This window comes from Nannobrachium achirus (assembly GCF_963921795.1).
Source record: "Nannobrachium achirus genome assembly, chromosome: 23".
Classification (NCBI taxonomy): Eukaryota; Metazoa; Chordata; class Actinopteri; order Myctophiformes; family Myctophidae; genus Nannobrachium; species Nannobrachium achirus.
The window spans coordinates 37,643,748-37,658,454 of NC_137830.1; the positions used below are offsets into that span (position 1 = coordinate 37,643,748).

The window sequence follows — 14,707 nt, forward strand, 5'->3', positions numbered from 1 at the left end:
TCTCCGTAGTTTACCTTTTTGTGTTTTGTTGTAAGTTAACGGTCTGCTTGTGTAAAACTACAGCGTCACACCAAGGCCTCAAAAGTAGCCCATCTGCAAGCTTGAAATGCGGCGCAAAGCTGATAGATCTGCTACTTTTGCTGTTTTTTAATTTGAATCCTGAAAAGTAACAGTTTTGGACATATGAGGTTTCCACCCGACAGTTTCATATTATGTGCTATTACAGTGCATACAGTATGAACATTTACAAATAAAGGGGTAATTCAAATAATGATTTATTTGGGAGGGGTTGCAGCCTGAAAAGTTTGGGAACTACTGGGGCTGTCACGATTATAACATTTTACATGGCGATTAACTGTCACTCAAATAATTGCGATTAACGATTTAATTGTGTTTTTGTAGTTGATAATTACATTTCTGTTTGGCTTTTAGGCATTGAAGTTGCACATGGTAGATATGTCACATGACCTAAATATACAAAGAAATTACTGACATATTTGACAACTTTATACTTAAGAAAGAACATTGATAGTGGAAATAGCAGATCTACAAGCTCACAACGCGTCATCCACTTTAACATTTTTTTTTTTACTTTAAAAAATATATATGAACATTTTTCAACGTGGACACGATTCACCCTTTGTTAGTCTTCTGGTTGGTCCCTGACTGACCAACCAGGAGGCTCTATCTGCCTTGTCCCGCCCTGGTTCCGCCTTTTTTATGTTGAATTTGTTAAAACATAATTTTTGGAGAAATAAAAACATTTAAAAACAAGCTGAGTCACTATACTGCCACTGAGCAGCTCTATTTTACTGAAACCAAGTATGAAATGAGAATTTCACACACAGAATAACAATAAGAAGCAACTGAATTACAATGGTAGTGGATGGAGTGTTCCACTGAGTGTCCCACCAAGACACAGCAACCAATGGGTGTGAAGAGGGGTGGGACAACGGGCGGGACTTGACAAAGGGTGAATTATGACGATTATGAAAAATAATTGCGATTAGACGATTATGTAATAATTGTGACAGCCCTAGGAACTACTGCCATAGGACACGCTGCACATGAAGCACGCTGACATGGAAGGTTGTTTTGTCGTGGTTTTGTCTCGTACAGACCCCGCCCCTCCCAAGGCGCTGTACGCGGTCAACGCCACGCATTCGTCGGTGACTCTGCTGTGGACGGAGGACGGAGTGGTGGACTACTACCAGGTCTTGTGTAAGGCTGCCGCTCCCAACACGGAACTCAAGGTAAACAAACATCATCATCCTTTCATTTGGAGTAAATTACAATTACAATTTACACAATTTAGGCATCCAGCAGACACTCTTATCCAGCACGACCTACCTGCTGTATGAGCAAGTTAATCACATACATAGATAAGCAGTGCAGTGTGTGTAGACACAATCACAAACATTGTGAGTTCACATTGCGTTGTGTTTAAAGGAGGACTTTGCCACTTTTTAACCTATCTTCATATAATAGGTCCTCACTAATGTTCATAATAAAATTGCAACAAAAAAAAATCTACTCTGTCCAAGTCTCTTAGTAGAGCTGTGGGAAGTTCAGAAATCCATAGTCTTGTGTCTTTAAACTATATTTTTGAAAAGATATTTTTTTATTTTCATTATCGCAAGAACAATAGCTTCCACTTTAACATTGCAAATTTTCAGGAATAGAAATAGGAATAGAAATTTGCTTGGATTCCCCATTGATGATGTCACAAGACATGGATGGATTTCTTTTTGCAATTTTATTATGAACATAAGTGAGGACCTAGTCTGTGATCACATGACTTTTCGGGGTTGTATCCGGTCGGGAGCGGAAACCACAACACGTCATATTGTAGTCCTCAAAGGACTACAATTTGCCAGAAAGATCAAACCGGATTCAGTTTGAACCCAAAATGATTCCCCTGCGCTCAATGGGGATTGATTGAGGAAACGAACAGGGGGAACCAAAACAAAGCGACGCCGCTTCTTCTAGTGGTTTCCGCTTTAGGCGGAAACCAAACGGCCTGTTGTGAACGAACACCAGGCTTTCCCACAGAAAGCCTGTGTAGGCGAGGTTACTGAGGACCTATTATATGAAGATAGGTTGAAAAGTGGTGAAGTATTCCTTTAAGATCGGCTATTTTGGGGGGATTGTGAGGTTATAGATCACTATTTTCGCTACTTTTATGTATGTAGTAGTGTGACAAAATAGGGCCATAATTCAAGAAATAAAACAGTTGAAGTTGATAAGTGGAGATGAAAGATGAATCTAACGATATGATTTTGTTTTGACTGAAATGTAAAGTGGTTAAGTGTGTCTGAGGGTTTGTATGAATATTGAACCAATGAAAATAATTAATTGGAAACCGTTTTGGACATAAAACGGTTTCCACCCGGCAGCGATGATACAGTGTTATAGAGTATTATAGAAGTTAATCTAGTGTAAATATCACTAGAGGCAGAAGGCTTTAGGCCGAGACGCTGAGTAGCTGACTCAGTGGTTTCACGTTGTATAGAGAAAGGAACCTTTAGTGTTGAGTGGAACGGCCCATTTTCACACCGTCAGAGTAAAAGAAAGAACAATCTCACTACACTGTGCAGTGTAGTGAGACCTTTATTGTCACATCACAGGTTTAGATTTGGTTTTGGTTTGGTATAAGGAAGTGGATGATTTTTTTATGCACTACATTATTAATAGTTTTCGTGAGAAGAGAGAACAGTAGATAGAGTAAGAGGTATGGAGAAAAAGAAGAAAGAGTTAAATTAACACTAAGGATTTTGCCTCACGCTGCGAGGTGTTGTGAGCTTGTAGATCGGCTATTTTTCGCAAAGAGCTTTGGCGTTGAGGCGAAAAAGAGCAGACTAAGTACAGAGTGAAAGGTCGAGTTTATTAAGTATTGACGTGGTTAAATATCTGAAAACACAAATTGACATGAATCCAAAATACACTGACGATTGTGCTGTCAAACAATGAAGCTATATGGAATAAATGATAAGGTAGTGGGGGTCCCTGCTTCATCTCTCTCTCAACTAAGGGGTCCTTGGCCTGAAAACGTTGAAGACCCCTGACATATGGTATATACTGTAGGCCTACTGTATGTATTATGTGTACAGTATATAGCATCAGAGGTTGCTATGGTCTGGTGGCACTTTGACCCTTTGGCACAGCAGGTTTGGTGGCGGGTAGCGGGTGGCGGGGGGGTGTCATCTTCAGAATAATGACCTCAATGTGTGACCCAGGGAGGTGGGGGGCTTGGGGGCCACCAGACAGTGACAGTGACAGTGACAGCCACTTCATCACCGCTGGCATGTGTCTGTCACCATGCACGTCCCAAAGCCATTTATAGCCACCGCTTTGTCACACAGCGAAAGAACGCGGGTCGCGGCGGGGCAGACAAGCTCCCAGGAGAATGTCGCGTGTCGGAGTCGTGACCTCGCGGCTGACGTGTGATTCTCTGATTATGGCGGGTTCAGAAGTAAACCGGAGGTGTGATGAAAAAAGTAGCGACTCCGGCGGGTTGTAGCGACTCCGACGGGTTGTAGCCACCGTCTTGATTATCTGCAGTGAGTGGCGTTGAAAACAGTGTTCATTTTGTTGACAAAGGAATATCTGTTCTGTGAAAAATTTAACTTCTTTGTCATATCTGCCCCGTGCAATTTCTGTTTAATAAACCCTAAAAGGCAAACATAAATGTAATCATTTATATGTACCATCGCAATTATTTGTACAATTAATGGTCACCTAAAACGTCATGGTCCTGACAGACCTAGCCATCCAGATAGGACCAAAATGACAAGGTGTGTGTGTGTGTGTGTGTGTGTGTGTGTGTGTGTGTGTGTGTGTGTGTGTGTGTGTGTGTGTGTGTTCCCTCTTCCAGGCGCGGGAGCCTCAGACCACCAGCTCTCACCTGCTGACGGTGTCCGGTTTGAAGCCCTCCTCCGCCTACAACTGCACCGTCACCAGCTACAGCTACAGCAGCCCCAGCAAACCTGCACACATCACCATCACCACAGTGGGTAGGTGCGCACACACACACACACACACACACACACACACACACACACACACACACACACACACACACACACACACACACACATCGCCACACACACACACACACATCGCCACAGTGGGTATGTGCACACACACACAGGGGCGTCACAAGGGAGGGAAAAGTGGGACTGAGTTACCAGGGCCCAAGGTAGAGGCGCCTTCATTATTTTGTACTTAGGCTATTAAAAATAGCAGCTCTACAAGCTCACAGTGCGGCACCGAGTGCCACGCGGTGAGCTTGTAGATCTGCTATTTTTGAAAAGTTGTGAAAATGTGTGCAAATCTTTGAATATAAGTATTTTTAAGCGAAGTCAAATTTTGCTTCTGGGGTTCCCTGGAACTAAATATGAGATGGGAAACATTCAAACATTTCAAAAAACCTTAAAAAGCTTAGAAGGATTTTACACAAATTTTCAAGATTTTTCAAAAATAGCAGACCTACAAGCTCGCAGCGCGACACTCGGTGCCGCGCTGTGAGCTTGTATGTCTGGTATTTTTCAATAGTTAAAGCACAAAATAATGCGTAATAATGCGTTCCCAGTCAATGAGTCCTTGTACCCAGGGCTCAGAATTTGGTGCGACACCCCTGCACACACACACACACACACACACACACACACACACACACACACACACACACACACACACACACACACACACACACACACACACACACACACACACACACACACACACACACACACCCGTCATCACAGTGGGTAGGTGCACCCTGTCTGAACTCTCGCACAGCTTGGACATTGACTCAGGAGGAAGAGAGGCTGCTCGGGAAACAGAAGCTTCCCAGGTTGATCCCTGGAGTTTGTGTCGAAGTGTCCTTGATCAAGACACTTAACTACTAACTGCTCCTGATGACGAGTACTGTACAACTACTTACTGTAAGTCTCTCTGGAAATGATAAAGAGGTATGTTGGTGCCTTGCGTGGTTTCCTCTGCCATTGGTGTGTGCGTGCGAATCGGTGACTGTCATAATGCACAACGTAAAGTGCTTTGGATAAAAGGCGTTATATAAATGCACCATTTTACATCACCGCAGTCACACTGCATGTAGAGGCAAGTGTACGCACATGGGGAAAGGGAGAAGCCGTGTACTGTCTCTGATACAATGCGATAGGATCACGTGTGTGTGTGTGTGTGTGTGTGTGTGTGTGTGTGTGTGTGTGTGTGTGTGTGTGTGTGTGTGTGTGTGTGTGTGTGTGTGTGTCCAGCCAAAGAGATGAACCCCAGTGTGGCAGCCATCTCAGCGCTGGCCGTCCTCAGCATCCTCCTCATCAGCCTGCTGGTTCTTTTCCTGCTGGTCCTACGCAAGAAGCACCTGCAGATGACCAGGTAAAGGCTTTATCAGAGTCTGAGGTGAAGAGCCGTCACCTCAACTTTTAGGTGATAAGCTATCACCTAAAAATGTGATAACAAGTGGAGGCCATCATAGTCACGGACTCACTGTGATGGCCTATCACCGCGCCTCTGTGCCTCTGAAACCAGGGGGCACACTGATTGGTCAAGATCGACCAATCAGTGAACGAGGTGAGGGGGAGATGTCTGAAAGTAAAAACAGAGGAGAGATGTCTAGGTCCGCGGTGATGGCTCTTCACCGCGGCTAAAAACGCTGAAGAAAAAACCCACACATTGCCTGATATCTATTTAATCAGGAACCACTTACAGTATGTTAAGCAATTGCATTATTGTCTCTGTCGGCTGGAAACCTCACATGTCCAAAACTGTTACTTAAAGCTATACTGTGTAAGTTGCTCAACTGGTGGTCTGTAGCAGTATAGCAAACCGCGGTCGCGTTTGCTTTTTTCGTCCGTTTTTCGCTCGCGGACCGGGCCGTCAGACCACCGCGTCCGCCTCGCCTCGCCGAGACGCTTTCAATGAGGTCTCCCGTGTCCTTCTACGAGCAGCGGTTGGGGAGTTACATGCTAGACTCCTCCAGTGTAAACACTGCAGTGTACTTCCTGAAGGCGTGTTTCCTAAACCCACCAGAGAGCCCGGCAGTGTATGTTCTGCGCTGTGATTGGCCGGCAGTGTATAACCCTCGCTGTGATTGGCCGGTAGTGTGATGACGCAATTTTTCCGCGAAAACCGGTCCCGGGCAGGGATCATAGAAAACATATAAAGAGAAGGCTTTAGAAGCTGAAAATAACGGAGTGGGGGTTCTAAAACTTTAGCGATTTAACAGCTAGGACCATTTTAAGATTTGTTTTATAAAAAAAGTTACATGGTATAACTTTAAAGATTCAAATTCAAAACTAGCGAAAGATGCAGATTTACGCGTTTCAAACTTGTGGCTCTGTTTACCATTGATAGTTTCATGTGACGCTGTAGTGTGATCAAGCAAGGCGTTCGTTCATTTACAAAAAAATAAAAAATAAAACTCAAAACGCTAGAATATGGAGATAAGAGGTTTTAATGGCTAGAAGACCCTGGAGACAGTATTTATAGACGCACAGAGAGAGAGAGAGAGAGAGAGAGAGAGAGAGCTCTGATGTCATTAGGATGTATATCACGACTGAATCTCCTCTCACAAGCTCATTTATTATTCATCTTTCTAGACCCAAACGAGCCTTATCGTGGCTGTGGGGCAGAAACCTTGTATCTCTGTATTTCAACGTTTTTATTATTATTTATTTTTGTATTTAATGCCCTACTGATATACTGCTCAAAGAAATGAAGGGAACAAAATGTTCCCTTAATTCTTTGAGCTTTCTTTGAGCAGTACTACTAGTATACTATACTCAAATAAATTCAAATAAATGAAGGGAACATTTTGTTCACTTCATTTCTTTGAGCAGTATACTTCGTCATACTACATAAGGAGCAAAACCTTCTCTTGCTATTTTTTTTTTACATCTTTTAAGTGTGGCTGGGGGTTTGATAAATATCGAACCAATGAAAAGTATATATATATATTTTTTCTTTTTTGTTTTGGACATACAAGGTTCCCCCCCCCTGTGCCCACCCTGCCACCCACATTGTGCCTAGCCTCACGTAGCCAGGCTTATTCATCTGCGAAGAGAAAAGCCTGGTGACAATAGAAGGCAGAAACCGTTCTAGGAGGTGGGGCTGAATTTTCAACGTATTCCCTGCACAAAAAAATCTGGTCTACGTCTCCTGCTCCGTCGGTTGCGCTCGCAATAAACAATATACAAACAAAAACATTTATTCAAGCAATGTTACACCTATTACACCTATCTATTTTAGTTTTTTCGCTGGGGAATGTAAACAGACCCGCATCGCATGACGTAACGTCCGTTAAACGCAGCACTTCCGCTAGAAATCTTGGAACCAACCGGAAGGCATATTGTCTACAGGGTGCATTGTGCCAGGCCTAGCCTAGTTGGTAAATCCTGGCTGCGCCGCTGGCCAGTGGTGAACAGTAACAAAGTACATTTACTTGAGTACTGTACTATACTCCAGTACTGGGGTTTAGTACTGAGGTGCTATATACTGTAGCACCACAAACATAATAAAGAACCGCTTGAGTGTGCTGCTGCCTTTTCATGCTGCTCTTCAATCACATTTATAGGAGGTAGAACTGTAAATATCCTTTGCTAATTGTGTCAGTACTGTGCCAAATGGTTGCCTACTACTGTAAGCCTGCGTAAAACATTACCAACATGAAACAAGGACCGCAAATACTTTATTGCCATTATCCTTTCAGACCAAGTGTATGACTGTACTCGTGCTGTTTTGCATTTCTGTCTAATAGAAAAAGAAAAAAATCAATCAATGAAGAATATCTCAGCATGTGATGGTGTTTCTGTTTGCTTTTTTCAGGGAATGCGGCGCCGAGACCTTCGTCAATTTTGCTACCTTTGAGAGAGACGGAAAACTCCCTTACAACTGGTAGGACTGCTCTCTTTATTTTTGGTCTCTCATCAGCTCAAATAAAATGAAAGGCTAATATGAAACCCCCCCCCAAAAAAGGATGCAGTAAGGGTGCATCATGTGACGACGTAAGCGCTCCATAGTTTCAAGGATGTTCGCTCTAAAAACTGTTGTGACTTTGGAGTCCTCTTTGGCCTCCTGTGTAAAGTTATTGTTCTCAGTGGGAATGGCACTCCCGTAGTTTCTGATGGCAAAGCCTGCCACCCTGCAAACTGGAACGTTTAATTCAGGGGAGAATTAGAGGGGCATGGCAGATCTGAGAGTCAAGGTTTTTTATAGTTTGAATTGTCCATTGGTTTCTATTTTTATTTTATTTTGACTACATTTTCGATTAGTTGTCATTTTCTTTCTTTTTTTCATTTTTGGAAAAGGTTTAGTTTAGTTCTGATTTAGTTTTATTTATTAGTATTGTAATATGGTAAAAAGCTCAGAGAATTATCCCTATTTTCGAAGCAAAATATTTGATATTGACAAAGACTAAAAGTGTGTTCTGTAGCACCAGGGAAGGAGAATGACAGACACAGGTTTCCTTACATTTGACACACATGTGTTACAACTGAACTGATGCTTTTGTTGAGGAGCAAAGTGCAGTGCCTCCTTTAACCACTTGCACCCTCTAGTCTTAGTAAAACGAACTTGAGTTGTAACTCGGTACTTGGGCAGATTTTTTTCCGTGTACATCCAAATATCTTAAAAAATAGCTGATCTACAAGTTCACAACACATCACAATGCCCAAGGCAACCTCAACTGGCTAAAGTAGGTGGCGAGTCTATTAATTCCAATGAGTTGGGCCGTATTCCTAAATCTTGTGAAACAAATGTCGCCACCCAATCGTCAAGGACGATGATACCCGAAAGAAGAAGAAGCAGCTTTAACGACAGCGTTGTGAGCTTGTAGATCTGCTATTTTTGCCTAATGTTCCTTCCCGAATATGGATGCTGAGGTTCAAGTGGTTAAAAGGCTTCTACAAAATGCAGCGGTGTGCACTCTCAGATTTTCTTTGAACTCTAGGCAAGCTGTTTAAAGTGACATGACAGGCAATGGGACAGCGCAACGTTTTTATTCTTTAAAACACGGTGACAAAGTTTAACGGTTAAGAGAGCCTGTATCTCTAGAGTTACAAGTAACCTTGTTGGCTTAGGATTGAAGAGAGAGAGAGAGAGAGAGAGAGAGAGAGAGTCCTCTCTTCCACCCCCTTGCGCCGTCTCCCTCTTGGCTTTCCTGCTAATCTGCTCTTAAAGAATATTAAATGCTTCTCAAATGCTTAACTATTGAAAAATAGCAGATATACAAGCTCACAGCACGGCACCGAGTGCCGCGCTGCAAGCTTGTAGATCTGCTATTTTTGAAAAAAAATCAAGATTTCTTTTTTTGCAAGTCTTTGAATATATCTATTTAAAACATTAAAACATTTGTAACTCAAATATTTGCTTCTGGGGGGTCCCTGGAACAACATATTTTGAGATGGGAGTCCGTGGCCAAATACCTGTAATTTTGGTGGTCCTTGACAAGAAAAGGTTTGAGAACCACTGATTTAGAGGAAGGATTTAGAAGTCGAGTCAAAGATCGGGTCAAAGATATTCAAAGACATCATTTTCACGATTTTTCAAAAATAGCAGATCTACAAGCTCGCAGCGCGGCACTCGGTGCCGCGCTGTGAGCTTGTATATCTGCTATTTTTCAATAGTTAAAGCATTAAAATAATGGTTAAAGCGGTTAAAATCTAACGCGACTCGGGCGCGTTACAGGTATTTGAGGGTTTTAAATGTGACAGTCACGACCCTCTAAAACGGGGGCCCTCACTCTTGCAGTCCACGCAGTTTCATTGTGAGCTGGTAAATCTGCACTAACACATCCCCAGGAGGAGTCCTGACACAGAGGATGATTAATATAACAGCTGAAAGACGGTCAGTTAAGGCAGAACTTGGCTTCCATCTTTTGGAATTCTATTGGATCGTACCAACGCCTCTCATCGCTAAGTGATCACATACCCATCAACATGTCAGCATTGATGCAGTGGTGTTCATCTGGATCTTTATTTCTGCAAAGCTTTTGCCTTCAATGTGTGCACGTACTGTATGCATACTGTACTGTAAGGTACCTGTGTGTTCAGTGGTCGGAACCTATTTGATTTCATTATCGTTGTTAGAGCTTTGCCTAGAATCACATTATGCCTAAAATGGGGACACCAGCTCGGAAAGTGTGAGCCACATAATTGGCCACAGCCAGGGGCTGTCATGATCATGTCATTTTACTTGACGATCAATAAATAATATTCTTTTGGCATTGATCATTGGAACATATTGATGAAAATGTCTGTTTGCCATTTAGGCTTTGTAGACAAATAACTTCAATTAGGCCATGTTTAATTATTGTGTATATTATTAAGAACTTTTAAAAACAGTGAAAACAAACCGATCTACAAGCTCACAACGTGTTGGCGATGTGACACGTTGTGAGCTTTTTTATTTCTTTTTTTGGTAATGTTTTAAAATCTGTGAAAATTTTTCATGAATTCATAAAAATACAGATTAATGAAAACATGGCTGACGATTATCGTCTCTGTCGGGCGGAAACCTCATCCAAAACTGTTACTTTTTTCAGGATTAAAAAAAATTAAATAAAAAATGCCAAAGGAGCAGATCCACAAGCACAAAACGTGTCTCTTCACGCTGTGTTTTCGAGCTGCGTTTCACGCTTGCAGCTACTCTCGACGCTTTCGTGGGACACCATAGTATGATCAAGTAGGGCGTTAACCCATTCAGAACGGGTACACATTATGGTGTATTATTATTTGATGCTTTAACTACTGAAAAATAGCAGATATACAAGCTCACAGCGCGGCACCGAGTGCCGCGCTGCGAGCTTGTAGATCTGCTATTTTTTAAAAGTCGTGAAAATTAGAATTTTGACCCGATTCTATAATAGTCAGGGACCCCACCCCTACAGGATGTGAGATGACCTGTGATTTTCTGCCGTACTTTTTATTTCTGTTTTATATATTAGTTTGGTCATTAAGGTCCACAGAATGAGAGGCCTGCTCTGCTGGAAACATCACGAAAAAAGGTTATGGCCATTTGTATATTCAGTGTCCCATTGACTCCACTACACTGTGACTACACAGGATAAGAAAAATATTAAAAAAAGAAAAGAATCTGCTTTAAGTAGCATGTGAGGGGTCAAACTGGGGGTTCTTCGTGATTCTGAATCCATTGCAAGCATTTGTTTTGAATGAAAAACATTCCTTGGGCTACATTTCGACCCCAGAAAGTGGTGAAAAGTGATGAGTCATCAAAAAAAAGTTAAAAAAATCCATTGCAAGCATTTGTTTTGCATGAAAAACATTCCTTGGGCTACATTTCGACCCCAGAAAGTGGTGAAAAGTGATGAGTCATCAAAAAAAAGTTAAAAAAATCCATTGCAAGCATTTGTTTTGCATGAAAAACATTCCTTGGGCAACAATTCAGACCCAGAAAACGGTGAAAAGTGATGAATCATCAACTTTTTTAACTTTTTTTTGATGACTCATCACTTGGGTCGAAATGTAGCCCAAGGAATGTTTTTCATGCAAAACAAATGCTTGCAATGGATTCAGAATCATGAAGAACCCCCAGTTTGACCCCTCACATGCTACTTAAAGCAGATTCTTTTCTTTTTTTAATATTTTTCTTTTCCTGTGTAGTCACAGTGTAGTGGAGTCAATGGGACAGTGAATATACAAATGGCCATAACTTTTTTCCCGCGATGTTTCCGGCAGAGCAGGCCTCTCATTCTGTGGACCTTAATGACCAAACTAATAGATAAAACAGAAATAAAAAGTACGGCAGAAAATCACAGGTACTACCCTATTCCTTGAGCTTTTGGGCTTGGGGGTCCCCGGCTAATAAGTGTCTTTTGAATCCTTCTAAGACTTTTTGAAAAACCTATGTGTCAGCAATCTGGCCGGCCATCGTCAAAGAAAAGGTCCTTTTCACTTAACTGGAGCTCAGTTAGTCTGTTCTTGAGAGACTACTGTGTCAGTGCTTCTCAAACCTTTTCATGTGAAGGACCCCCAAAATGATACGCGTTTGGCCACGGACCCCCATCTCAAAATATTTAGTTCCAGGGACCACCCAGAAGCAAAATTTGAGTTACAAACGTTCGCTTTGAAAATACATTATAGTCAAAGATTTGCACACATTTTCATGACTTTTTTCAAAAATAGCAGATCTACAAGCTCGCAGCGCGGCACTCGGTGCTGCGCTGTGAGCTTGTATATCTGCTATTTTTCAATAGCTAAAGCATTCAATAATTCTAGGCCTAATAAAAAAAGAAGCGCAAACAGTCAGAAAATTGAGGTTTTCGCCCGACAGCAACGATAATATGGCGACTATCTCAAATAATGTGCAATCAGGCAGTGATGTAATTAATCATTGTGTTGAGCAACATTAACTCTGCAGCATGCAGCATTAACCCTGTGTTGACCACTAATTACTGTGTACCTCTCAGTGGTGGACAGTCAACAAGTACATTTACTTGAGTACGTAAATGACTGTGGTTCTCAAACGGTTTTCCTGCCAAGGACCCCCATATTGAATCAAAACGTATAACACAGTGTTTCTCAAACTTTCTCCCCGTAACTCTGACAGTATACATTTGTACACTGTCAAGAGTTACAGACTTCTATGGCAGTAAGGGCGAGTGCCAAAGTGCGGCCGGCGGCCGAGGGCCGGCCGCACTTTGGCACTCGCCCTCCCTCTTCTATGGGTCAATTTAGACCCCCATAAAGGAACCCACAGAGTCCCTGGAATCCACTTTGAGAACCACTGGTATAACATTTAACATTTAAGAGAGACAAAGTTAATATATAAATGGATATGGTGATTAAAACGATTGTGATACTACAGTATGTTAACTCATTACGCTGGGAACCCCACTTTGAGAGCCACTGCTGTACTTTTCCTGAGTACATTTCCTTTAGCATCTGCGCTTTACTTGAGTATTTGTATTTTTTTTGGATACTTGTGACTTTCACTCCACTACATGTCCACTGCAAACACTGTACTTTTGACTCTACTACATTTCTAGGGAAGGGAAAAGGGTACGTTATGAATTCCTATTTCAACTATACAGGATGTACGAGTTAACGCGACGCGTCAGCTTGTAGATCTTCAATTTTCTATTTTTGGGAAAATCATTTAATTATAATTTGTGTATGTCTAAATCACAAAACCAGCAATGCACTGATATTAAAAAAGAAAGCGTACTTTGTAATTTGTACTTTTGAATACTTAAGTATTTAAGTACTGACTACTCCAGCACTTTAACGTTTGTACAAATTTGACAGAGCTACTTTCAGTCGTACTACAGTTCAGTCATATTGCTCTCATGGCCTGGAGTTCAGTACTTTGTCCACCACTGTCACCTTTCAATCGCTCTGTGCCACTTTACTAACGGTGCGCCATGTTTTTGTCCCAACCTGTCACCCACTGGTGTTCTGTTTTGTTTTTTTATTTGCTTTTGTTTTTATTTAAACCTCCCCCTTCAGGCGAAGAAGCCTGTTTGCCTTCCTTACCCTCCTGCCATCCTGCCTTTGGACTGACTATCTTTTGGCTTTTTATATTAATCCTTGGTAAGTAAGCTCTGTTTTGCCCAAGGCATCGCCAACATCACCCACTGCATCCGAGGGAAGCATGTCTTCTTTAGGAAGCAACCCACACATCTACCTCCAACGTTCTGCCATAGACGTTGTTCTTACCAGACAGGGTTCCAGTCATACCACGCGGACCAATGGTTTTCAAACGTATTATTTTACCGCTATAACTCACAGTTACAGACCTGTAAGGGTTTATTTGGAGCCCCTTCAAGGAACCACTGAATCAACCACTTTGATTCAACTACTGATCTTCTAGACGCTTTGGCAAAATAGTGTTTTGTTTCTTTTGCACACAGTCACAATTCAAAAGGAACCTTTGATTTCAGACTACTGTATGCAGACGCTGTTTTAGAACAACCCTATAGGAAGGTCTCAGAGATTTAGTATATCGTCACTGTCGGGCAGAAACCTTGTATCTCCAAGTTTCAAAGTTGTACATTTATTCGCAAAGTAAAGCCCTGCTTCATCACACAAGGCCATCGCACAAAAGTAGTGAAAACAGCTGATCTACAAGCACACAACGCCTCGCGGTGCGAGGCATTGTGTGCTTGTAGATCGGCTGTTTTCACTAGTTTAAATCATTTTAAAAATGATAAATACAAAACAAACGGTTTTGGACATACAAGGTTTCCACCCGACAACGACGATATAATCCCCAAATTACATTACATTTTTTTCCTAACATTCTAAATATGAAATAACCAAAATAAATTCAAACTAAAAGCTCAGTTCAGTAAGTTGATACACAGGATGTCCACATACAGTAGTGTAGTTAGGAACTGACCAGCTAATTCCTTAGCGTGTGGAAATCTGTCTTGTAAGACTACGTTTATGGTTGGGCTGACTTTGTGATCTGTGTTGAAGGCTCTATACTACTAGTCTACTAACATCCTGCACCAGATTCCAATACTCTTAACTTCCACACTCGCTCACTCTGCTAGCAGCGTCCACTCCTTCGTTAGTCCCGCCTCCGATTAGACGCAACACAATTTTGAGGTATTTGTACTTTACTTGAGTACTTCCAATTTCCAAATACTTTTATTTCTACTCCACTACATCTCGGGTTCCAAATATTGTACTTTTTACTCCACTACAACAATTCTTTGAAAACTTCA

The 14,707-nt window shown here is 41.8% G+C and overlaps 1 protein-coding gene across 1 annotated transcript in view; it reads left to right on the plus strand.

Annotated features, from left to right (window-relative positions):
* Positions 1-14,707, plus strand: part of ptpro (protein tyrosine phosphatase receptor type O) — a gene marked incomplete at both ends in the record, with an annotated part of 113,271 nt that overhangs the window by 81,559 nt on the left and 17,005 nt on the right. The window contains 5 exons of the mRNA XM_080754357.1: positions 1,120-1,253; positions 3,878-4,013; positions 5,277-5,397; positions 7,846-7,914; positions 13,485-13,568. Of these exons, the coding sequence (XP_080610483.1) occupies positions 1,120-1,253; positions 3,878-4,013; positions 5,277-5,397; positions 7,846-7,914; positions 13,485-13,568 (544 nt within the window). The remainder of the gene's footprint in view (positions 1-1,119; positions 1,254-3,877; positions 4,014-5,276; positions 5,398-7,845; positions 7,915-13,484; positions 13,569-14,707) is intronic.